The sequence below is a fragment of the Ictalurus furcatus genome, chromosome 9 (assembly GCF_023375685.1).
Source record: "Ictalurus furcatus strain D&B chromosome 9, Billie_1.0, whole genome shotgun sequence".
NCBI classification, from domain to species: Eukaryota; Metazoa; Chordata; class Actinopteri; order Siluriformes; family Ictaluridae; genus Ictalurus; species Ictalurus furcatus.
Window position 1 is genome coordinate 23,756,971 of NC_071263.1, and position 23,732 is coordinate 23,780,702.

A 23,732-nucleotide genomic window follows, 5' to 3' on the forward strand; every position below is an offset into this window, starting at 1 on the left:
CTCAAGCTATATATACACTATAAAGAGCTGCTTGAATTGATTATTAGGGCTGTAGAGAAACTGAATTTAGACCAGCCCGGAGAAGAGGAAGTGGATCATAGCAGGCTCCCCACAGACAGCTCCCCTTTTTTCCATAAGTGCATGATGAAATATCACACTTCTGGGGTAAACCGTACACCAGCTGTATTTATAACCCCATGACATCGGATTATTTGGTCAACGTCAGGAATGAACAGTACGGGTATTTGGCTATGCCGAAGGTGGAGGAGGTGCTTGCAAGCTACCTCTCTCCATCAACAGCAGGAAATTTAGGGGGGCCAGCTTAGCCATCCAAGCCATGTAAGGCCACCTTGGCATTGGCTTGCAAAGCCTATGTGGCAGCGGGTCTTGCTTGTGGGTCACTGCATACAAAGGCAGTGTTGCAGGCCTACCAAGCAGACCTGCTGAGTGAGCTCGACAGTGGGGGTGGGGGGTGGATTGGGCCCAATGCAGTGGCGGAGCTTCGCAGCACCATGGATTCGTCTCTTCGGGCGACCAAGCAAATGGCCCATCATATCGGCCATTCAGTGGGTAGCTTGGTTGCAGCAGAGAGACCTCTATGGCTCAACCTCTGAGTGATGCGGGATAAGGATAAGGTCTCTCTGCTGGATTCCCCTGTTGAACCTTCAGGCCTGTTTGGTGGCGCAATTAACGCCATTGCCAACAGGTTTTGCGACGTTTAACAGCAAACGGTGGCATTCAGCCAGTTCCTTCCCCATTGTGTTGAGTTCGCCTGGGCATTCATGAGTGGACCTCAGGCCAGCACTAGTGTGAGGGAGGCACAGAAGGTGAGTGTGGTGGCCTGCTTTCCCCCGCGAAGAGCCAGGGGGACCAGTCGGCCACAGTAGCAGCCTGCAGATAGGCCTGATCTGAGAATGATCAATAATGCCAAGTAGGCAAAGAAGGAACAGTCCTGATGGGCTGTGGAGGGAAGTATCAGGGGACATAAAAGGTTGTCATAAATAGTGGCCGTATTTCTAGCACTGAAATTCTTTCTTCCTCAATTGAGAGGTCACCATGTGTTAGTTGTAACAGACAATACAGTGTTGGTCTCATATATCAACCATCAAGGAGGGTTACATTCGCGGCCCCTGTTCAGGTAGGCACAAATAATTCTTCTCTGGGCAGAGGGAATGTTTGTGTCAGTGAGTGCAATGTACATTTCAGGCAACCGTGGCAGATATCCTGTCGAGGCAGGGGCTGAGGCCCGAGGGTTGGAGGCTCCATTCACAAGTGGTGGAGTCCATATGGCGGAGGTTCAGCCAAGCAGAAGTGGATGTGTTTGCCTCCAAGGATACAACACACTGCATGCTGTGGTTCACCCTCACTCCTCCTGCATCATTGGGGCTGGACACCATGGTATACACAAGGCCGAGGTCACGTCTTGCACGCCTTTCCCCAATCGCTCTGCTTCCAAACGTTCTAGCGAGAGTTTGCCAAGACCATCTACATCTGCTGCTAGTAGCACCTTACTGGCCAGCTCAAATATGGTTCTTGGAGATAATATCCCTGCTAAACAGCACTCCCTGTGAGATTCCTGTTAACAGGAATCTACTGTCTCAAACCAGAGGATTGATTTAGCACCCTCGGCCAGAACTATGGAAAGTGTTGGTCTGGCCCCTGAGGGGCACCACCTCTTAGATTCTGGTCTCTACAACCTCAGTTGGCAACCTTTTTTAAAAGGTTGGCTCCTTTTACAATTAGGGTCTGCGTGACCACCATTTCGGCTGGCCACGACCCTATTGATGGATCCTCTGTGGGGCAACATACTCCAACATCATGGTTTATGCATGGTGTCAGGCGAGGCCCATCTGCAGACCACACACACCTTCCTGAGACCCGTCTGTGGTCCTGGAAGGTCTGTCAGGCGCCCCGTTTGAGCCCTTAGAGTCAGCCTCAGAGAAGCTTCTGACTCTAAAGGTAGCTCTTCTCCTGGCCCTGACATCTCTCAAGCGAGGAGATCTACAAGCTCTCTTTGTTGCCCCTTCTTGCCTTGACTTTGCCCCTGGATTAGCCAAGGCCTTCCTATACTATACCCTAGGCTGGATATTCCTATAGTGTCTATGTCTGCTGCCCAGCCAGTAGTGTTGCAGGCTTTCTCCCCTCCTCCGTTCCTCTAACTGGCACAAGAGAAATTGCACCTTCTGTGTCCAGTAAGGGCTCTCTGTACTTATGTCCACTTCTCCAGCCAGTGGCGTAAGTCGAGCAGTTGATGGTCTGCTTTGGTGGCGATAGTAGAGGTGATGCTGTGTCAAAGCAGCGCATCTCTAATTGGATAGTGGAAGCAATCTCTATCACTTATGAGGCATGCAGTCTCACTATGCCTCTGGGCATAATCGCTCATTCCACTAGGGGAGTCACCTCCTCGAAGGCTTTGTCCAAAGGGGTACCCTTACATGATGTGTGTGCTGCAGCAGGGTGGTCTACACCGCACACATTCATTCGATATTACAGTTTGGACATGGTTTACACCCTGGGCTTGAGTGTCTTGCAGTGACACTTGGGCTCAGACCTTTTTAAACAGGCCATACCCTCAGTTTGGCGGAATGGGTATACTCATTCCCGTCTGGGTTATGCATGTAACCCTGTTCCCTGAGAAGAGAACGAGACGTACATGCATAACCCAAATGTTCTTGCTGAAGCTAGCATCCATAAAAACAATGTTAAAGTGTTTTTAGTCAAGTTTACCTATACTGTATATGTCTCTGTTCTTCTTTCCTTGAGTAGACATGTTAATATCTAGTATTTATGAGGATGAATAGATTCCCATCTTATTACTTGATTAAAATCCTGTATGACTGAGAACTTTACAGGTTGTTTGTCTCTTTTTTTCAATTTGTGCCTCTTGGTAACTTTAATCCGGCCATTGGTGAATCCTGAACCAGAGCAGCTGTGGCCCATCAATACCCTGCAGGCATGTTGAAATTTTTCTACTTTCCCTTCAATTTGTGTCCCATAACCACAAGACCAAACTGCCAATTCAGTACCTGGGGTGACCAACATCCACAATCCTGAGGGTTGAACCGAGCCAGGTTGCAATGTGTGAGCAAAATGAGTAATACTTGCCCTGATGGTCACAAGAATTATGCACGTAATGATTGTGTAAATCAGATGGTACTAGGACAGAAATTGCCTTTTGGGATGATATTTTTGGTTCATACTTTCTGAAAGGACATCATTTCACATGTCACAGCATAGCCATGTGAATTCTCTTGGCAACGAAATGTAGTTCTAGCATAAACATATGACTGCACATAGTGATTGTGTAAAATTTAGCATTAAAAAAAAGGCCAACTGGAAACCTTTCATCTATTGTGTCTTTCAGTTTATTTGTATTCACTCTGTCAGGTTTGATTACATGGTTTTGGTAATCACAAATATTCCTTCACAATATTTTTCAAGTATTACTTATTCCCTTGGTTTTAAGCCAATTATAGTCTAGTCACACATATTTAATTCAAGTTTAATTCTATTCTGTAGCAATAGAATTAAACTTGCACTGTGGGATATTCCTAATTTTTCAGTATGATTAATACGATTATTCCTCCCACACATATAGCTCATTCCTGCATACTATTTCAATCCATATAGTCTGAAGCTCAGCATCTATTTCACTGCAGCATCAATGTATGTTCAAAATGGCACACACAAAAATGTCACTCATAATTATGAGTTATTGGAAACCAACTGTGTGCATTCAAAAGGTGATAGGTGATGGCTGTGGGATCAGGATTAATGCCTTTTTTCTCCACTGGGATTTCAGAGTCATCATAGTGGTCCCCCTGCTTTTTCAATTCTGCTTGCTATTAAGGAATCATTCCAGCGGAAAGCTGATTAAAATTGATTTAGGGTTTGGGCATAACTGAATTTAATGATAAAAAGGTCCAGGGGAATCACTGGATGTTATCTTAAGGTGAGACTGCCCATTTATGTTCTTAATGTAAAGAGATGATGCGAGGGTGAGTGTGGAGATTGCTTGTTATTCCCAAGAAGATACAGATAGTAATAATATCAAATTTCACGGAGACCTCCATCTCCCAGACAGATTTCATTCTGTAGCAGTGTTTCAATATTCAGACCATCAAGAATGAAGAAACATTCTCAAAATAAGCCAAGAAAGGGTAGAGAGGTCTGAAAGGTTGAATGTCAGGGCTCTTGGGTACAAAATATCATTAAGTACAACGCAACATGATTAACATAACATCAGATTCATTGGCTGACATTAACCACAAAAGCTTGTTTGTTTCTGTTTTTTTTTCTAAAGCTTCTAGATCTCTTCTCAGTCTCTCATCAAATTTGTAAAATAGAGCAAAAAATGTCTATATATCTTTACCAGTGAACTGTTAACTATGGGGGTCCCTCAGGGATATCTTAAATTACAATGTAAATATAGTTTTCTTAAAGTCCACAATGATACATGACTGAGGAAATATTGTCAGTGATTCTTCATCTTTTCAACAAAGCTCACTCACTACCCAGTGAATCATCCAACATGTGTATATATATGATGAAAAAGACACCTCTCTGGGGTATCCTTTGTTTCCCACTGTGAAACAAGTGGAAGCTATAGGCACAGTATTGTACATAAGCATGACTGATTTGGTCCTTCTCTATAGAGTGCTATCTCAAAATGAAGTCTGCATCTTTAACAGACAGGCTCTGCAGAGGTATTGACCCAAAATGTAATTGCTGTGTTTGTAAGGGCAACCTGACCTGTTTTTTCTTATTGCCTTTTCAGGCCTTTGTACATGATCTACCATGGCCAAAGTGTTCTGCAGCCTCTTGCTTCTGGGAAGTACAGTGATGACAGCCACTGCATGCCCCAAGTACTGTGTCTGCCAGAACCTGTCTGAGTCTCTAGGCACCCTGTGTCCTTCTAAAGGCCTGCTCTTTGTCCCACATGAAATTGACCGTCGGACCGTCGAGCTGCGACTGGGGGGGAATTACATTATCAGGATTACACAGCAGGATTTTGTCAACATGACAAGTCTTGTGGACTTGACACTTTCTCGGAACACCATAAGCTCCATCCAGCCTTTCTCTTTTGTGGATCTTGAGACTCTACGCTCACTTCATCTGGACAGCAACCGCCTAACCGAGCTTGGCCCAGATGCTCTGAGAGGTCTGGTCAACTTGCAGCACCTCATTCTGAATAACAACCAGCTGGGCCACATCTCAAAAGAGTCCTTTGATGACCTGCTGCTAACGCTGGAGGATTTGGACCTGTCCTACAACAACTTGCAGAGTGTACCCTGGGAGGCCATTCGGAAGATGCTCAGCTTGCACCAGCTCAGCCTTGACCACAACCTCATCAGCCACATTTCTGAGGGCACTTTCACAGACTTGGACAAGTTGGCCAGACTTGACCTCACATCAAACCGGCTCCAGAAGCTTCCACCAGATCCCATATTTGCACGGTCACAGACCAATGTAGTGCTGAGTACACCATATGCTCCTGTGTTATCCCTTAGTTTCAGTGGAAACCCGCTTCATTGTAATTGTGAGGTTTTGTGGTTGCGACGACTCAAGCGGGAGGATGACATGGAGACTTGCGCATCTCCTCCAAACCTAAAGGGGCGGTACTTCTGGTATGTGCGTGAGGAGGAGTTTGTCTGTGAGCCACCTTTGATTACTCAACATACGCACAAACTTCTGGTGCTTGAAGGTCAGACGGCCAGCCTACGCTGCAAGGCAGTAGGTGACCCCATGCCTTACATACACTGGGTGGCTCCTGATGACCGACTTATCAGTAACTCCTCACGAGCCACTATTTACGAGAATGGCACCCTGGACATCATGGTCACCACCTCAAGGGATTATGGCACTTTCACTTGCATCGCCTCCAATGCTGCAGGAGAATCCACTGCCTCAATTGAACTCTCCATCATTCAGCTGCCTCATCTCAGCAATGGCACAAACCGTACCTCACAGCCCAAGTCCAGGCTGTCTGACATCACCAGCTCCGCAAAAACCAGCAAAGGAGAGACCAAACCCCAGCCAGAACAGGTGGTGTCTGTGTCGGAAGTCACATCTGTCTCTGCCCTGGTCAAGTGGGTAGTGAGCAAAACAGCTCCAAAGGTGAAAATGTACCAGCTCCAGTACAACTGCTCAGATGATGAGGTCCTGATTTACAGGTAAACATTCAAAGTGTCTTTGCCCTCTTATGACTTGTCAATACTAATCAGATTGGTAATACTCTTCCTCCTTCTCTGTCTCATTCCAATCTAACTATTTTAATATAATATACTGTTCTTGTTATTATATTGGTGGAAGGACTGAAAAGTTCCTTTAAAAGTATAAATCCAATAACAAGGTTAAGTCAGGAAATCCATCCATTTTCTATACCACTTATCCTACAGGGTCACAGGGAACCTGGAGCCTATCCCAGGGAGCATGGGGCACAAGGTGGGGCACACCCTGGACAAGGTGCCAATCCATTGTAGGAAACAATCACATACATATTATGTCCATGCTAATCAGCCTACCATGCATGTGGAAGGAAACCAGAGTACCCAAAGGAAACCCCCACAGCACGGAGATAACATGCAAACTACACACACACACACAGGGCAGTGGCAGGAATCAAACCCCCAAACCTGGAGGTGTGAGGCAAACATGTTATCCACTATGCCACTATGCACCGATGGAAAAAATCCTAATTAAGATATATGCTTAAGTGCAAAGTGCATTCACATTTTCTTGCAGCTATTGTATTTTCTGGGTTTACCAACAACAATGAACATTCTGTAATTCTCAAAACAATACTATGCATAATATAGGACTTCATCATGTAATACAAAACAGCTGAAAATTTTATTCAGTATCCTCAATCCTATATTCATAACCCTTACCCTACATTCAAACACTTGTATGTTGTCTCTTTTGCACTGTCTAGAGTTTCTTTAGTTCTTTTGAGAAACAGTATTAGTCAAAATGTATAGTCTATAGTTCTATACAATGTATACACACCACATTTTGAAACAAAAAAAAAAGGAAATAATTGACATGTTATTTGTTGCTTCTTACTAGGTTTGTTGGCAGATTAGCAAAGCAAGATAAGTGTACTAGCTGCATACACTCACCAGCGGCACCAACAAACTATGCTACTTCCTTCCAAGCTGTTTTTTCCACTATAATATCTCTGTTCACATTTAATGACTGGTCATACAAGACAGGATAAGAGGAAACCACAGTGATAAGTGTATCTTAATTTTTTTTTGTCAAACATTTAATGGGACCTGTAACACTTTAAAGATGGGCAAGAAGGATGTGGGAACCAGCTAAACATAAATGTAAACTTTAATCATAAACAGAACTCACACATAACCAAAAAGTGCATGTGCATCTCTCTCTCCCTCTGGAGTTTCCAGCCACTCCTTTATCTCTCTCTCTCAGTGATTAGACAACACAGTACCAGGCGTGCTTCTTCACAGCCTGGCCCCTTCCTCCTGCTCATCACAGGAGCTAATTCTAGGTAGGAACTATAGTTGTGACTATGGAAATTAAGAAATGCCGTACCATACCATAGGAATTATATTAAGGAATCATTGAAACCAATTGTTTGAATTTGTGGATTATCATTGGAAGAAATGTTCAAATGTTGCTTGCCATTCTGTAGCTTTGGTGATTGTGTCTGAAATCACGGCTGTGTGCCACTTCATGTACATACAGAATGATGTGTTGCCTGTTGCTTTGTTGCTTGCTACTGTGTACATGTCAGTAGTTCTTAGTTAGATACAACTGGTGCTGATTGGATGCAGTTTTGGCCCATGATAATAATTAAATTATTCTCACTTCTTATCAATGAGAAGAATTATCTAGATTTTTCTGCCTCAGACAAGCTGATATTCTATTCTTGTAATGACACATCAACTAATTGTCATTATTCAATTCAATTCAGTCAGGCCCACTGCTACCCCAGGAGCAACACGTGTAGAGCTTGTGAGTGTGATGATTAGACATTGGTATCATCCAGTCTTCGCAGATGTTGGCATCATCTGGAATCTTCGTAGGGGCTGGTTCTGAGCTGGAGCTGGCACATTCACTAATTACCTCGGGATGGGTATCCCAAGGTAGGAACAGGAAACAAATGGAGAATGATTATCGTAGCTGTAGTTCATTGAATTTCAGGCAGAGATGACCATGTGTATCTGTTAACGGTTTACCATAGATGACTGGAATACCAGTTTATGAGATGCGTTATGTGAATGCTAGGCTAAAGAAATGTGTTATTAATGTGGATTTAAACTGAGAGAGTGTGCCTGAACCCCGAACATTATCAGGAAGGCTATTCCAGAGTTTAAATGTGAAGAAGCACTACCTCCTTTAGTAGACTTTGATATCCTTGGTATTATCAAAAGTCTGGAGTTTTGCGACCTTAAAGAGCATGAAGTATTGCAGCCTGATAGAAGATTGAAGATAGAAGATTGGTTAAATACAAACGAGCTTGACTGTTTAAGGCTTTATATGTGAGTAGCAGTATTTTATAATCAATACGGAACTTAACAGGTAACAAGTGTAGAGATGATAAAATTGGTTTATTATGTTCATATTTTCGCGATCTGGTAAGCACTCTAGCAGCTGCATTTTAGATTAACTGTAGTTTATTTATTGAGGATGCAGGACAAATGCCTAGCATTGCATTACAATATATAGTCTTGAGGTCATGAACGCATGAACTAGTTTTCTGCATCAGAAACAAATAACATGTTACGTAGCTTGGCAATATTTCTAAGGTGGAAGAAGGCTGTTTTAGGAAATATGATTTTCAAATGACAGGTTGCTGTCTAATACAACACCCAGGTCTTTAACTGTAGTGGATGAAGTAACTATACAGCCTTCTAAATGCAGATTGTATTCTAAGAGCTTTTGTGTGCTAATTTACCGGCAGCTGTGGCTCAGTTGGGAGAGTGGGTTGTCCAAGAATCATAGGGTTGGCAGTTTGATTCCCAGCCCACATGACTTCACATGTCGAAGTGTCTTTGGGCAGGACACTGAACCTCAAGCTGCTAGCACTGTGCATGGCAGCTCTGCTACCATTGATCTGTGAATGAGAACCAGTGTAAAGCACTTTGTAGAACCACTAAGGTTAAAAAAGCACTATATAAGTGCAGAATATTTACCATTACCATCTTTGGTCCAATTAGCAATATATCTGTTTTATCAGAATTTAGTAAAAGAAAAATTACGGGTCATCCAGTCTTTAATATCTTTAACACATTCTGTTAACGTGGAAATTACAAAAATTCAATTGGTCTTATAGAAATATATAGCTGAGTATCATCAGCATAACAGTGGAAATTAATTCCATGTTTTCTAATAATATTTCCAAGGGGCAGCACGTATAAAGAAAACAGCAGGGGGCCTAACACCAATCCTTGTGGCACACCATACGTTACTGCCGTTAAGTTAGACAGTTCATCATTTAAACAACCAAAATGGTAAAATCAGATAGGTAGGATCTAAACCATTTTAATGCTTGTCCCTGAATACCAAAATAGTTTTGTAATCTATCTAAGAGTACGTCATGATCTTTGGTGTCGAATGCAGCACTGAGATCAAGTAAAACAAGCAGTGAAATGCAGCCTTGGTCAGATGCTAGAAGTGAGTAATTTGTAATTTTGACAAGTGCCGTGTCTGTGCTGTGTTGGGGTCTGAAACCAGATAGAAATTCTTCATAGATACCATTATTCTGCAAAAAGGAGCATAATTGAACAGACAATCTTTTCTAATGTTTTAGACATAAATAGAATGTTTGAGATTGGTCTGTAATTTGCTAGTTTACTAGGACCTAGTTGTGCTTTCTTAATGAGATGCTTCGTAACCGCCAGCTTGAATGTTCTTGGGACGTGACCTAGAGATAAAGAGGAGTTAATAATATTGAGAAGACTCTCTCCTACTACAGGAAGCAACTCTTTCATTAAATTAGTGGGTATGGGATCAAGTATACATGTGGTTGATTTTGATGTGTTGATATTTTTTTTTTAAACTCTTCCTGTCCAGTAGCAGTAAAGGACTGCAATTGTATTTGGGAAACCATATTGGAGGCTAAAACCTGTGATGCTGCTGTTGGTTGTACATTTCCAATTATATTCCTGATGCTTTCAATTTTCTAAGTGAAGAAATCCATGAAGTCATTACTACTAAACTGTGTTGGAATGTTCAGTTTTGGAAACGTTTTATAATTTTTTGATCTAGATATTTTAGTGAATAAAACCTAGGGTTGTTTTGGTTAATTTATAGGAGTTTATGTAGATACTCTGCCCTAGCAGCTATTAGAGCCTGTCTATAGCTAGACATATTGTCCTTCCACACAGTTCGAAAAACCTCTAGATTAGAATTTTTCCATTTGCGCCCAAGATTACAAGTTGCTCTCTTGAGAGCATGAGTATGACTGTTGTACCATGGTGCAGGATGTTTCTCTCTAACATTTTTTAATTTGATAGGGGCAACATTATCTCGGGTGTTAGAGAGCATAGTGCCCATATTGCTAGTCATCATTTCAGGTTTGACCGTATTTATAGGTACACAGCGCAGTTGGGACAGATCATGCAGCTTATTTATGAACATGTCCGTAGTGGTTGGATTAATAGTTCTACTCATTTGATAACGCGGTTCTAAATGGATAATCTCAGCCACAGGCAGTGTGCACAAGATGAGATGGTGATCTGTGATATCATCACTTTGTGGTAGAATATTTATATCGTTAACCTCAGTTCCATGAGATATAATTAAGTCTAATGTATGATTGACCCACGATGGGTGGGTCCAGTGACATTTTGTTTGACCCCAAAGGAGTAAAGTAGGTCTGTAAAAGCAAGTCCTAATGCCTTCATTTTTATTATATACGTGAATGTTAAAATCTCTGACAATCAGTGCTTTGTCCACATTAACTATTAAGTCTGAAAGGAAATCTGCAAACACTTTAAAAAAGCAGCGCAGGGCCCTGGGGGTGTATACACGGTAGCCAGAACAAGAGATAGCAGGGATTTTTTTTCCCTATACAGTGCATCCGGAAAGTATTCACAGCTCTTCACTTTTTCCACATTTCGTTATGTTACAGCCTTATTCCAAAATAAATCAAATTCATTATTTTCCTCAAAATTCTATAAACAATACCCCATAATGACAACGTAAACAAAGTTTGTTTGAAATCTTTTCAAATTTATTAAAAATAAAAAACAAAAAAGCACATGTACATAAGTATTCACAGCCTTTGCCATGACACTCAAAATTGAGCTCAGGTGCATCCTGTTTCCACTGATCATCCTTGAGATGTTTCTACAACTTGATTGGAGTCCACCTTATGCAATATACACATATATATTGTATAATATATATTATAATTGACTGTAGACCTCCAAGACAGGGTTGTATCGAGGCACAGATCTGGGGAAGGGTAGAGAAACATTTCTGTAGCATTGAAGGTCCCAGTGAGCACAGTGGCCTCCATCATCCGTAAATGGAAGAAGTTTGGAACCACCAGGACTCTTCCTAGAGCTGGTCGCCCAGCCAAACTGAGCGATCGGGGGAGAAGGGCCTTAGTCAGGGAAGTGACCAAAAACCCGATGGTCAGCAGAGCTCCAGTGTGTCCCTGTGGAGAAAAGAGAACCTTTCAGAAGAACAAACATCTCTGCAGCACTCCAGCAATCAGGCCTGTATGGTAGAGTGGCCAGACGGAAGCCACTCCTCAGTAAAAGGCACATGACCGCCTGCCTGGAGTTTGCTAAAAGGCACCTGAAGGACTCTCAGACCATGAGAAACAAAATTCTTTGGTCTGATGAAACAAAGATTGAACTCTTTGGCCTGAATGGCAAATGTCATGTCTGGAGGAAACCAGGCACCACTCATCACCTGGCCAATACCATCCCTACAATGAAGCATGGTGGTGGCAGCATCATGCTGTGGGGATGTTTTTCAGCAGCAGGAACTGGGAGACTAGTCAGGATCGAGGGAAAGATGAGTGCAGCAATGTACAGAGACATCCTTTATGAAAACCTGCTCCAGAGTGCTCTGGACCTCAGACTGGGGCGAAGGTTCATCTTCCAACAAGACAACGACCCTAAGCACACAGACAAGATGACAAAGGAGTGGCTACAGGACAACTCTGTGAATGTCTTTGAGTGGCCCAGCCAGAGCCCAGACTTGAACCCGATTGAACATCTCTGGAGAGATCTGAAAATGGCTGTGCACCAACACTCCCCATTCAAGTTGATGGAGCTTGAGAGGTCTTGCAAAGAAGAATGGGAGAAACTGCCCAAAAATAGGTGTGCCAAGCATGTAGCATCATACTCAAAAAGACTTGAGGCTGTAATTAGTGCCAACCGTGCTTCAACAAAGTACTGAGCAAAGGTTGTGAATACTTATGTACATGTGCTTTTTTGTTTGTTTTTTATTTTTAATAAATTTGCAAAGATTTCAAACAAACTTCTTTCACGTTGTCATTATTGGGTATTGTTTGTAGAATTTTGAGGAAAATAATAAATTTAATCCATTTTGGAATAAGGCTGTAACATAACAAAATGTGGAAAAAGTGAAGCGCTGTGAATACTTTCCGGATGCACTGTATATAAAAGTGCAGCATTGAGCACAATCACTTCAAATGAGTTGTACCTGTGTCCTGTTCTCTGAGTAATATTAAGAGTATTACTGTATTTAGTACTGTAACATTTAGTTCAATATAATTGTTTGATTTAAGCCAAGTTTCGGTAAGGCAGAGTGCATCAAAATTATTATCTGTGACGATTTCAATTACAACTACTGCCTTGGGTGCCAGAGATCTAATGTTTAGGAGCCCAAGTTTAAAAAAATAATTCTGTTCAACTCTTTTGCTATTGTCCGGTTTAATTGAAATCAGATTTTTTCTATTATATTTTCAATTTATCCTTTTCAATATTAGTCACCTCTACTGAGAAACTGTCACCTAATACCAGTCTACTCTTGTTTAATCTATATTTAACTGGTGGAGTGGTAGTGGGTGGTGGAGGACATTTACTGTCAGTAAATCACAGGGTCTACTGTATGGGATTTGTGTGGGTTGAGATCCTGCTACTGTGAAGTGTAAATACGTTGACTTATGTCTCTGTCATAAACTGCATGGAATACATAATTGAATCCTCTCATCTATTCTTTATGATATAATTGTACCTGTGTCGAAGCATTATGCTATATATTAGTAACTGTAGTAGATGTGTTGTTTTCTTTCTTACCAGCTGTTACGCATCTGTTCCATCCAGTCTTCAGGGAAAAATACATGAATCTCTGTTTTTATTTGCATATTTCAGTTTGTCAGCTTGTGTTTGTAGCATTCTGCAGTATGAAGTTAACTGGTTTACTAATCCTAATTACATATGCTCATTTCTTTCTGTGTATAAATAATTAGCAGTTGGTCTTTTCTTTACCCAAGAATAATGAAGGTAACTAATCTAGCAGTTTGTTATCCAAAATGCTGTTTTAATATCTTAATACTATAGTGATACATCATTATGGCAAACAAATAGTTCTTTTTGCAAAAAAGTTGGGGTTTTTTTTACTCTGTTGATTACTGTGTGAGTTAAAGAAATACACAAATTAGGCAGACAAAGGTAATACAAATATATTGAGGGAAAGAAAGTCAAATCCAGCAGCTTACAAATTATTAAAGTATTAAAGCACTTGTACTAAACTGTATCTACAATTGTTAGGAACAATTTGAAATATGTAACCATTTTCTAGCTCACCAAAGTAATGAGGTAAAATTTAATTTAGTAAAGTATAAAATGGTACAGTAGTGTGCCTTGGAAAAAGTATTCTCTTAGAGCAGAGGTTCTCAACCTTTTGTAACTAAAGCCCCCCCAAGCATCCCCTATCATGTGGCAAAAAGTCGTTAGATTTGTCACTAGGCACCTTTTTTTTTGTTGCAAAATAGTAGCTGAAGGGGTCTGAAAAGTCACTAGGTTGGCAACACTGGTCTGCACTGACAGCTAGATAAAAGGCAGGCTAAGCTCTGCCTCTCCCCAGCAAAAAGAAAATACAGAGGGAGAGGGAACATGGGGTTTTCATTTATGCACATTCTATTTGAAAAGCAATAAAATGCACATACCTAAATGTTGTCCTGTTTGTGTTTTTTTTTTCTTCTTGAAAACAATTTGCGCCTCCCTGGTTGAGAACTACTGTCTTAGAGAAGAGACTGTTCACAAAACAAATCAAGTCAAAGTAGCATATTCTGAACACATCAGGGATCTAATCATAGAGGAACACAAATAAGGATACATGACCATCTGAGAGCTCAGGTCAGTCTACAAAATACACAAAGTGGACCAAACTATAGTCACACTGTCATTTTATACTCGCTTTTTGCTGCCAGTACTGCTGTTATACTTGTGCTTCTACATTACACAATAGCTTACAGTTTACAGACCATGTTCTGTGTATCTATTGTCCTATGTATTTACTGCCCTGTGTATTTATTGTTTTGTTCTGTGTATTTATTGTTTTGCACTCGTCTCACACTGTTGTGTATTTGCACTTTATGTAGTCTTGCATACTGTTCAGTGTTGCACCATCATCCTGAAGAAACGTCATTTTGTTCCAGTGTATACAAGCTATAAAGAGGAATGACAATAAAAACCCAGTTGACTTGACTTGACTTTAGGTCAGGCTGTCCCTCTAAATTTTAAACTCTGAACTAGAAAGGGACTTGTTGGAATGACTGCTGTGGCACTCGTCACTTTGACTGAAGTGCAGTGATCAGTGGCTGAAGGTGATGTTCATGGATCATGCGTTTCCAATGTGTTACACCAAAAGAGTTATGAAGAAGAAGTCTTTATTGACAGAAATGTAAAGATATTGAATATAGAAAAATCAAACTATTTCTCATTGTTAGATTGTTTTTTAACAAGTATATGAATATGAACCCTATTTCTAGATATTTGTACTAATTTCATGTTTGAAATGGTCTTATTTTATTTGCAGATCATTTTGCTTATGCAAATTATTCTTTTTTAGAAAGAAGCAAAATTATCTGCCAGTAGAATGAGTAAATTTGTACAGCAATTAAATTAGTTAATATGTCTAGAAATATATGTGATGGTCTTTTGTTTTGGATTTAAACTCATCATGAGAAATATTAGAGAACTTCTTTATTCAACATATCTTCAGTTGCTAAGATATCTTTGTGTGCATCCTTGCTCACAAAGAATTTACAAAGTGCTACTTCATAGACTCCCCAATGAATTGTTAGAAAGCACTGACAAAAGGAACACATGAGTGGTTTAACATTATGAAACCTGATGTCCTTGAGTGGCTCAGTTTGAGTTCTGCCGCCTCTTGCACCTATACCTAGTGTAGCCTAGTTTGAACATAAATGGCCACTACATTTCAGGTTACAAACTGTTAAAAAGGATTTCTTCAAGTAGATGGTCATGGTATATGATAAGTGAACATGGTTACCTTGCAGAAATACAGTTTCTCTAATGGAACATACTGTATAAAAGTGATGGATTATAAGACTACAAATCAGGTATTTTTATATAAATAAAATATTTCACAAGTTTATCATAAATGTAATTATGATTTGTAATGGTCACTCTGGCCTATATCTCAGTATCGAGATGTTATGTACTGTCTATTTTGTGTAATGTATTTCATACTGTTATCTAACAAACTACAATTCAACACACTGCCTAATTAAATGTTTTGTTATGATCCAGCCAGAAGCCCATGCATTTTCCTGTGTTCCCTGTTTTTCCCTTCCCCAAGTTTCCAGTGTTTTTTTCTCCCATGTTTTTCTGTTAGTGTGTGTTTGTGCGTGTCTCTCTGGGCGTGGCACTCCATCTCTCAGACTGTCTGATTGAATCTTTGACTCACCTGCTTCTCATCACCTCATCAATCAGCAGTGTATATAAACCCCGGTTCTTCAGCCTCTCATCACCAGATCGTTCCGGCTTTAGTGAGGTCCACCACTCACGCTTCTGCCTGCTCTCCCGTGGTTCACTTTCTGCTACACCCAGCACCGCCTGTCTCCCTCCTGGCTCACCACTGCCGCATTCAGCTTTCACACCGCAGACAACACTGGAGTCGCAAGGGAGCCAGAGCAGCATCCATGCACTTTGTGAAGGTGCGAGGGGATCAAGCTAGCCCGAAGGGAAGAACCTGAAATTGGTATGTGTTGTCTCCAAACGCAAACCTCAGGAACTTCCTGTGACTGGGCGATATACCTATGTGGGAATATGCATCTTTCAGATCTATCATCACAAACCAGTCCTCGGACTGAATCTGTGGCACGATAAGTTCGAGCGTCAGCATCTCGAACCTGTATGTCCAAAGAGTACGGTTCAGATGACGCAGATCTAAAATTGGCCGCATACTCCCATCTTTTTTGCGGCCCAGGAAATAACGGCTGTAAAAACCTCCCTCCCTTAGGGAACGGGGTACATGTTCTATGTCCCCTTTGTCCAAAAGGGAACTTACTTCCTGCACTAACATTGGGCTCTGCTCTGTGCTGACAACTGTGGTGAGCACACCTCTGAACCGGGGGGGGTCGAGCTCTGAACTGGACCTGGTAACCCTTTTCTATGGTAGACAGAACCCATGGAGACACATTTGGCAGTAGTTTCCACGCTGCCAAATGGTCTTTCAGTGATGTTAGCTTTTCCACATTTCGTTGGAGGGAAAGCATCAGATTTCCGTCGCCCTGTGACAGCTCGCTGACCAGAGAAGGCTAAAATGTGGGATGGCCTTGGCCAGGGCAGGCCCTGGAGTAGCACTGGGGGCAATCTGCCCTAACAACCTCATGTCCCCTGATACGTCCCTCCGTGGCCCATCAGGACCGTTCCTTCCTTGCCTGCTTTGCTTTTCTGATCATTCTTAGATCAGGCCTCTTAGCTGGCTGTGGCCCCCCGGAGTGAACTCGACGCGATGGGGAAGGAACTGGCTGAACGCCACTGTTTGCTGTTTTGCCTCGTGAAATCTGTCGGCGATGGCATTAACCATGCCGCCAAACAGGCGGGAAGGTTTAACAGGGGCGTTCAGCAAGGAGACCTTATCTTTGTCCCCAATCCCTGAGAGGTTGAGCCACAGGTGCCTCACCGCCACAACCAGGCTACCCATTGAACGGCCGATAAGACGGGCCGTTTGTTTGGTCGCCCGGAGAGATAAATCTGTGGCGCGGCGCAGCTCTGCCACTGCCTCGGGCCCAAATCCCTCCCAAGTATCAAGCTCACTCAACAGGTCTGCTTGATAGGCCTGCAACACTGCCATTGTATGCAGTGACCCACTAGCAAGACCCGCTGCCGCATAGGCTTTGCCCACCAATGCTGAGGAGGCCTTACATGGCTTAGAAGGTAAAGTTGGTCTCCCTAAATTGCCTGCTGTTGATGGAGAGAGGTAGCTTGCAAGCGCCTCCTCCACCCTTGGCATCGCTAAATAGCCGTGCTGCTCACTCCCCATGACGGCTGAGTAATCAGACGTCGCAGGGTTATAAACACGGCTAGTGTAAGGTTTTCTCCAGAAGCGTGATATCTCATCATGCACTTCTGGAAAAAAAATGGGAGTTTTCTGTGGTGTGAGGGAGCTTTATATTTATTTTTACTGGAGAGGAATCGCTCATCCAGCCTGCTACGAGCCACTTCCTCTTCCCCGGGCCAGTCTATATTCAACTTTTCAACTGCCCTAGTAATCACCTCAAGCAGCTCTTTATATGCTTGAAAGCTGCTGTCGGTTTTTGGTGCAGTGGTACCCTCTACCGACTCCTCGGAGTCAGCGAGGGTATTTTGGCTTTCCATAGGGGAAGGAGTAGTCACGACGCGAGCTCCAAAGTCAGGCGGAGAGTCGGACCCAGAAGACAGAGCAAGGGATAGAGCAGCACTCGTCTCCGGTTCCTCTTCCAAATCCATACGAGAACCCCACGACCTTAGCCGGCTGGCGGCCTCGGCAACGGCCGGCCCAGATCCGCGAGGCTCTGAAACCCAACTCCCTTCGGACGAGAAGAGAGCGAGTCGAGAGCGGAGCTGCCTAATCGTGAAATGTTCACAATGCTAACAGTCAGACCCGTTGAGGGCTGCTGTCACATGCTCTACGCCCAAACACGTCACACAGAAAGTGTGACACACTTTCTGAATTCTTTCTCGTTCGTTATTTCCCTCTCTTTTCTTTTCTTTTTTCTAAAAAAGGGATGGGAAAGTTTAGAGATTTTGAGAAAATATAGAGTAGAAATTAAGCGTTTTTTGTCACACAAACAACAGGCATGCAGTCTCGCTGAAGATAATAAGGCTGGTGGCGTGGTTCACAGGTGCCATATATATATATATCATGCGACGCGCTTGATTCCCACGTCACCTGATCATGGCAGGCCTATAAGTAGAGGCATGATTTTACACAAGCTTCAGATACCGGTCACGCGCGCAAGGGCGCTTCCCATACTGTTATGCTAAATGCAACGTCGAAGTTCCCTTTGAAAGGGAACAACTTTTGTTATGTGGAGATTATGAGAAAATATAGCACAGTCAATGTGTCACACTGCAGTTCTTCTGCTGATGTGGCTATAGCGCACTGTTGAAGGAAGGATAAATCATACTTCCATGGCCTGAAAAATATATAAGTTCTACAGACCATGCAGTTGGAGACTCAGTTCCTGTGTAAACTTGATAACACTTGCAAAAAAAAAAAGTTTTCCTAACAAGGCCAATGCAATTTGGGACATTTCTAACTAAAGGTGCTAAAAACAGGCCAGTGTTAATGAAAATCTGTTAATTTTGCCAAAAAAGTTACTTAGGAACAGCAATTGTTTATATAAATAAATACGACTGAAGGGCAGGTATTAAATTTGTGTTTACGAATGGTTTAAATTTGTAAACCATTACCGGCATTTGAAACCAAAATTATAATGTTTAATAATGGCAATTATGCCTTTCAGTGTTCACATTTCTATTGTCAATAGCATATAAACAGAACTCTCTTATCTTGGTCATATCATATTTTGAGCAATTATTAGAAATATCTCACAGGCTTTAATTGATTATATACTTGTTGCATAATTATGCAGTATACATGGAAGCTTCAGTTTATCCCTGTGGGAGATCTGAACTCACCAATGACTAACAGTTACCACATGCAAAATCCTCATTTAAATATTGTTTTATCTCTCTGTTTTTCACCTGACAACATTCATCCAATTATTCTTTGTAAATCACTTGCACCATCCAACTATCTGCCTGCACAGTCTATCTGAGCAACTATCTATCTCACTGCACACACAAATTAGTACTTACTATTTTTTAAAATATTTTAAATCAGAGCCTAATTTTAACTGGAGCTTCAAACACTACCAACAATACATACAGTAAGTTAGACTACACGTGCATTTAGTTAGTTCTGCTTTTCATTCTTCCTTTTATCTGTACATCTTGATTCACCTTGTAGTCTAAGTAAAATAACAGATCCACCTAGAAAATGAGGCACAAATGCATTCATGTAATTGTTTTATTTGTGCTGAGAGCTCTCAGAAGAGCACAGTTGTCCAATCTTTTATGCTTTAATTAAAAATCTGTTTATATTTCACCATTCAGGAATCTTCAAAAGCACACTGCATGGTAATTTGTACGCCAGAAGAATGCAAAGTTGTTGAAACTGTTGAATTACTCATTACCTTTATGATTTAATTAGCCTCAAGATGACTTGCGCACTTTTGTTTGCTTGTTTTATTATTATGCGTTTCCATTCCTCTGCAGTTCTCTATGTTTTATTGTCTTAATTATAAGAAACTCCAACAGTACACAAAAGAGTACTGGCAGATGCCACTGGTTCTTCATCACAGCTCATGATATAAGCTGTATACAAGCTAGAGGCAATAACAGAACTGTAAATACCATCAAAATGCATAGTGTTCAAGACACAAAATAGTCAGCTTGGCAGATATGATGCTTATATAATAATCAGTCTCAGTTTGTTTCAGAGTGCCAATGGCATATTTCATTTTCTTGCAGAGTAGCCACTTTGAATGTTGTTATGCCATGCTAATGGCTCAAGTATCACTTTATTTATATATATATATTATTTATTTATTCACTTGTTTGTCTGTCTATTTATGTTTTTTTATTTGTTTGTTTGTTTATTAAGTTGAATTATAATTTTAAAACATAGTTCACAAGACACAATAATAACTGAATTTACACAAATGATCCGCCTTGGTTCTTAATACTGTGCGCTATTACCAGGATGATTAATGACTGTTTTTATCTTTTGTGATAGTTGTTCATAGGATAGAGTCCCTTGTTTGTCCTGAACAGTTAAACTACCCACTGTTGCTCAGAAAATCCTCCAGGTCCTGCACATTCTTTGCTTTTCCAGCATCTTCTGCATATTTGACCCCTTTCCAACAGTGACTATATGATGTTGAGAGCCATCTTTTCAATCTTAGGTCAATTGAGGGATTACAAAAGGGGCAAACATTCACTGATGTGAATGGGGTATGGAAATGGATGAGCAATATGGAAATGGATGAGCAAAACTGTAAATTACCTATAGGTGGCATTGTTATTTTGTAATTCCAGGGCTGTATCAACCTTTGCAGATGTACAAAATTTATTTTATTATTATTATTATTAGTAGTAGTAGTAGTAGTAGTAGTAGTAGTAGTAGTATTTATAATGAACTTAGTTATTAAAGTGTTTTCATTGGACATCTTTAAGAACTGCTAAAATAAAAAGAAACAAAGAAAGCATGAATGCCAAAAAAAGAAAGAATGAATACTTCAGTGCTGCAGTGAAATGATTATTTCAAAAACTACCATTGATTTTGGTAAATAAGGAAAGATCTTCATGTACTCATCTTAGATCAAAACACTTGGAAGAGTTTGCTCCTTGTTCTTTTAGGGAACAATGTTCTTTGAGGAGTCTTTGGATAATTAAGGGTTATTAGCTTTTCTTAAAGGGGTTCTACTTGGGACATGGTCTGTTTATTATATTCTGTATACAATACAAGTGTGTCCCCAGAGGGACAAACTGAAAAAATATGTTTTAGATTTTACCTCAATTGCTATTCTTTTAACTGTTATTATTAAAATGAAAATAATCAGAATTAAGATTTTACCATAGCAAAAGGATTTTTAATTGGTTTCTTACAATGTTCAGAGCATAATGAATATTTAATTTAACATGCTTTTGTAATTGTAAGCTTTAAATGATACAATCGCTACACAATCGTTTCACTGTCACCGTACGTTTTAATTAAACAATTAAATTAACAATAAATAGCTTTGATGTCTGCTGTTTTTGTTTAGTTACTTGAAGTCATTTGCAATATCAAAAGAAACTGCATATTCTTTGGTTTGGCCTCTTTAACTCAAAGCTGATATTAAAGCTTTGTCCTTTTTTATTTTTGTTTGAAGGATGATACCACTTGCCAGCAGAGCCTTTGTGGTCAACAACCTGATGCCAGGGATGCAGTATGACCTGTGCGTGCTCGCCATCTGGGATGACACGGCCACCACCCTCACCGCCACCAACATAGTGGGCTGCGTTCAGTTTGTGACTCGTGTGGACTACCCTCGCTGCCAGTCTCTTCACAGGCAGTTCCTCGGTGGAACTATGATCTTGGTGATCGGCGGCGTGATCGTTGCAACTCTCCTGGTCTTCATCGTCATCCTCATGGTGCGCTACAAAGTGAGTAGCTCTTCCCAAGTCGCCAAGCTTGTATCAGTGAGCAACACTTACTCTCAAACCAATGGTGGAATGCAGGCAGCACAGTTGGTCAATGGGGCTCCTCCACCTCCAGCCCCCAAAGCCATAGTTGTGATGCATGATGAGGTTGTAGAGTTTAAGTGTGGCTCTTTGCAAAGCAGCCTCTCTTCCACTTCCTCAACAGACTCGATTGGCAGTGAGAAGGTGGGACGTTACGACCCGTGTGCCAAGTCTAGCAGTGGACCGCACAGATGGAAGCACGCACCAGCTAAAACAAGGGCAAATCTAGACCACCTGCTTGGAGCTTTTGCCTCTCTGGACATAAAAGCTCCTGCCAGAGATCCAGGTAACCGTTCCTCCACAGGGGCCATCATGGCAGCCACAGACATTCTTTCAGACAAGGAGCCACTGCTGGGCCGCGGGGACTCCAGGCTTGGCCGCTTGCTCAAGCTGCCACTGGAGAGCAAGCCCAAGCGCAGTCACTCCTTTGACATGGGTGATGTTGGTGCTTCGCAGTGCCTTAGCTACCCACAGCGTATCAGCAACATCTGGACTAAAAGGAGTCTGTCAGTGAATGGCATGCTGCTGCAGTGTGACGAGAGTGAGGGGGAAGGAGATAAAGGGACACTTGACAGCTCTGAATGGGTCATGGAGAGTACAGTCTGATTAATGGCCAGTTGTCAGAAAAGGCCAGATTTTTGGCCTCAGTTCTGTTTGGATAAGAGCAAATGGGCTGACTTTTCAAAGGAAGAAGGACTCCTAGGACCAAATTGAAAGGATATGTACTGCATGAATTCCCATGTTAATGATTTTGTCCTTCTGTCTATTTGATCAAACTACAAACTCCAGGTTGACATTGTGAGTATATGAATGAGGGAAGCGGCAACAGCAAGGGCTGGCCCTCATCACTGAAGCCTGAACCTGAGGCTCCCGCTGACTGCTTTTGCAATTTGACAACAGATGTGGATTGATATCCAATCATGAATGATGTATGAGAATCTCAGAGAAAATAAAAGACTGTTTTTTTTTTTTTTCCTTTCTCAAGCTAAGTGGATGTGCACAAATGACACAAAAGACTAAATGCACAAATTTGATGAGAATACATTTGTATGAAAAGGATGAAAAAAAATAAAATGTGAATGTAATCAAATACGCCATTTTTTACTTTTTTGTTATCACTTTTTTATTTTTGCAATTTTTTTTTATTTCTCTTTCATTCTTTAAAAAAAATCAGATAACCAATGATTGGCTGACTTATTGGTCTATAGGTTAGTATTCTTGTATATTGGCCATATACAGTTTCAAAAGTCAAATTAATATTAGAATGCCGTGTTTATGCTATCGGCTGAATGATTTATGTCATCACTGAGTGCTGTAATAGGAATAATAAATTAGAATTTTTAGAGGGGTATTTCATTATTAAGCAAACACCAAACATCAATAACTTCTAAGCTCGGTCTATTTTTTCCTTCAAATCCTCTAATGGATTATTGGAAAATCGAGGATTTGTTTTGCCATTGGCTTGCCTTAAGGCACAGATTTGTTGATATTGGCTACTCCTGGTTTCTGGGTTTTTTTTTGTTTTTTTCAGTTCATCATTCTGTCTAATTATTGCAAATAAATTCTGCCATTGATTTCTGTGGAAAAACATTTTATATGAAAGGCATAGAAATAAACAGATTCTGCGTCTCTTAAGTTGTAAATGTGATGATAACTTTATCATTTCATACTGTATGTATTTTTTTCATTTGGAAAACATTTATTTTTATATTTGCGAAGATTTATTGGTTTATTGCCTTTAATACATACCACCATCCAATAATTATTTCAGATTATTTACATGAAATAAGAAGACAATTAATCCCACATACCTCCATTTCAGTTATGTTTTTATGTAATAATTTTTCTTACTGCTTTTGTGTAATACATTTTTAACTGCTTTTGGTGTATGATTATTTCAATTAAGTTTTGTACAACTATGTATGAAAGCAAGGTGTACAGTGATACTTTTATTTTCCTGGTCAGCGTCAGTAAGAA

The 23,732-nt window shown here is 41.0% G+C and overlaps 1 protein-coding gene across 4 annotated transcripts in view; it reads left to right on the plus strand.

Moving 5' to 3' along the window:
- LOC128612301 (leucine-rich repeat and fibronectin type-III domain-containing protein 2) overlaps positions 1 to 23,517 on the plus strand; it is a 142,440-nt gene extending 118,923 nt beyond the window's left edge. For 3 of the 4 annotated variants that reach the window (XM_053632326.1, XM_053632327.1, XM_053632328.1), the window contains 2 exons: positions 4,778 to 6,173; positions 21,404 to 23,517. In XM_053632326.1, coding sequence (XP_053488301.1) covers positions 4,798 to 6,173; positions 21,404 to 22,361 — 2,334 coding nt within the window. In that variant the 5' untranslated portion in view covers positions 4,778 to 4,797 and the 3' untranslated portion in view covers positions 22,362 to 23,517. Of the gene's footprint in view, positions 1 to 4,596; positions 6,174 to 21,403 lie in introns of those variants that run through there. The other variant, XM_053632329.1, reaches the window with a different exon arrangement.
- Positions 23,518 to 23,732: the final 215 nt, after the last annotated feature.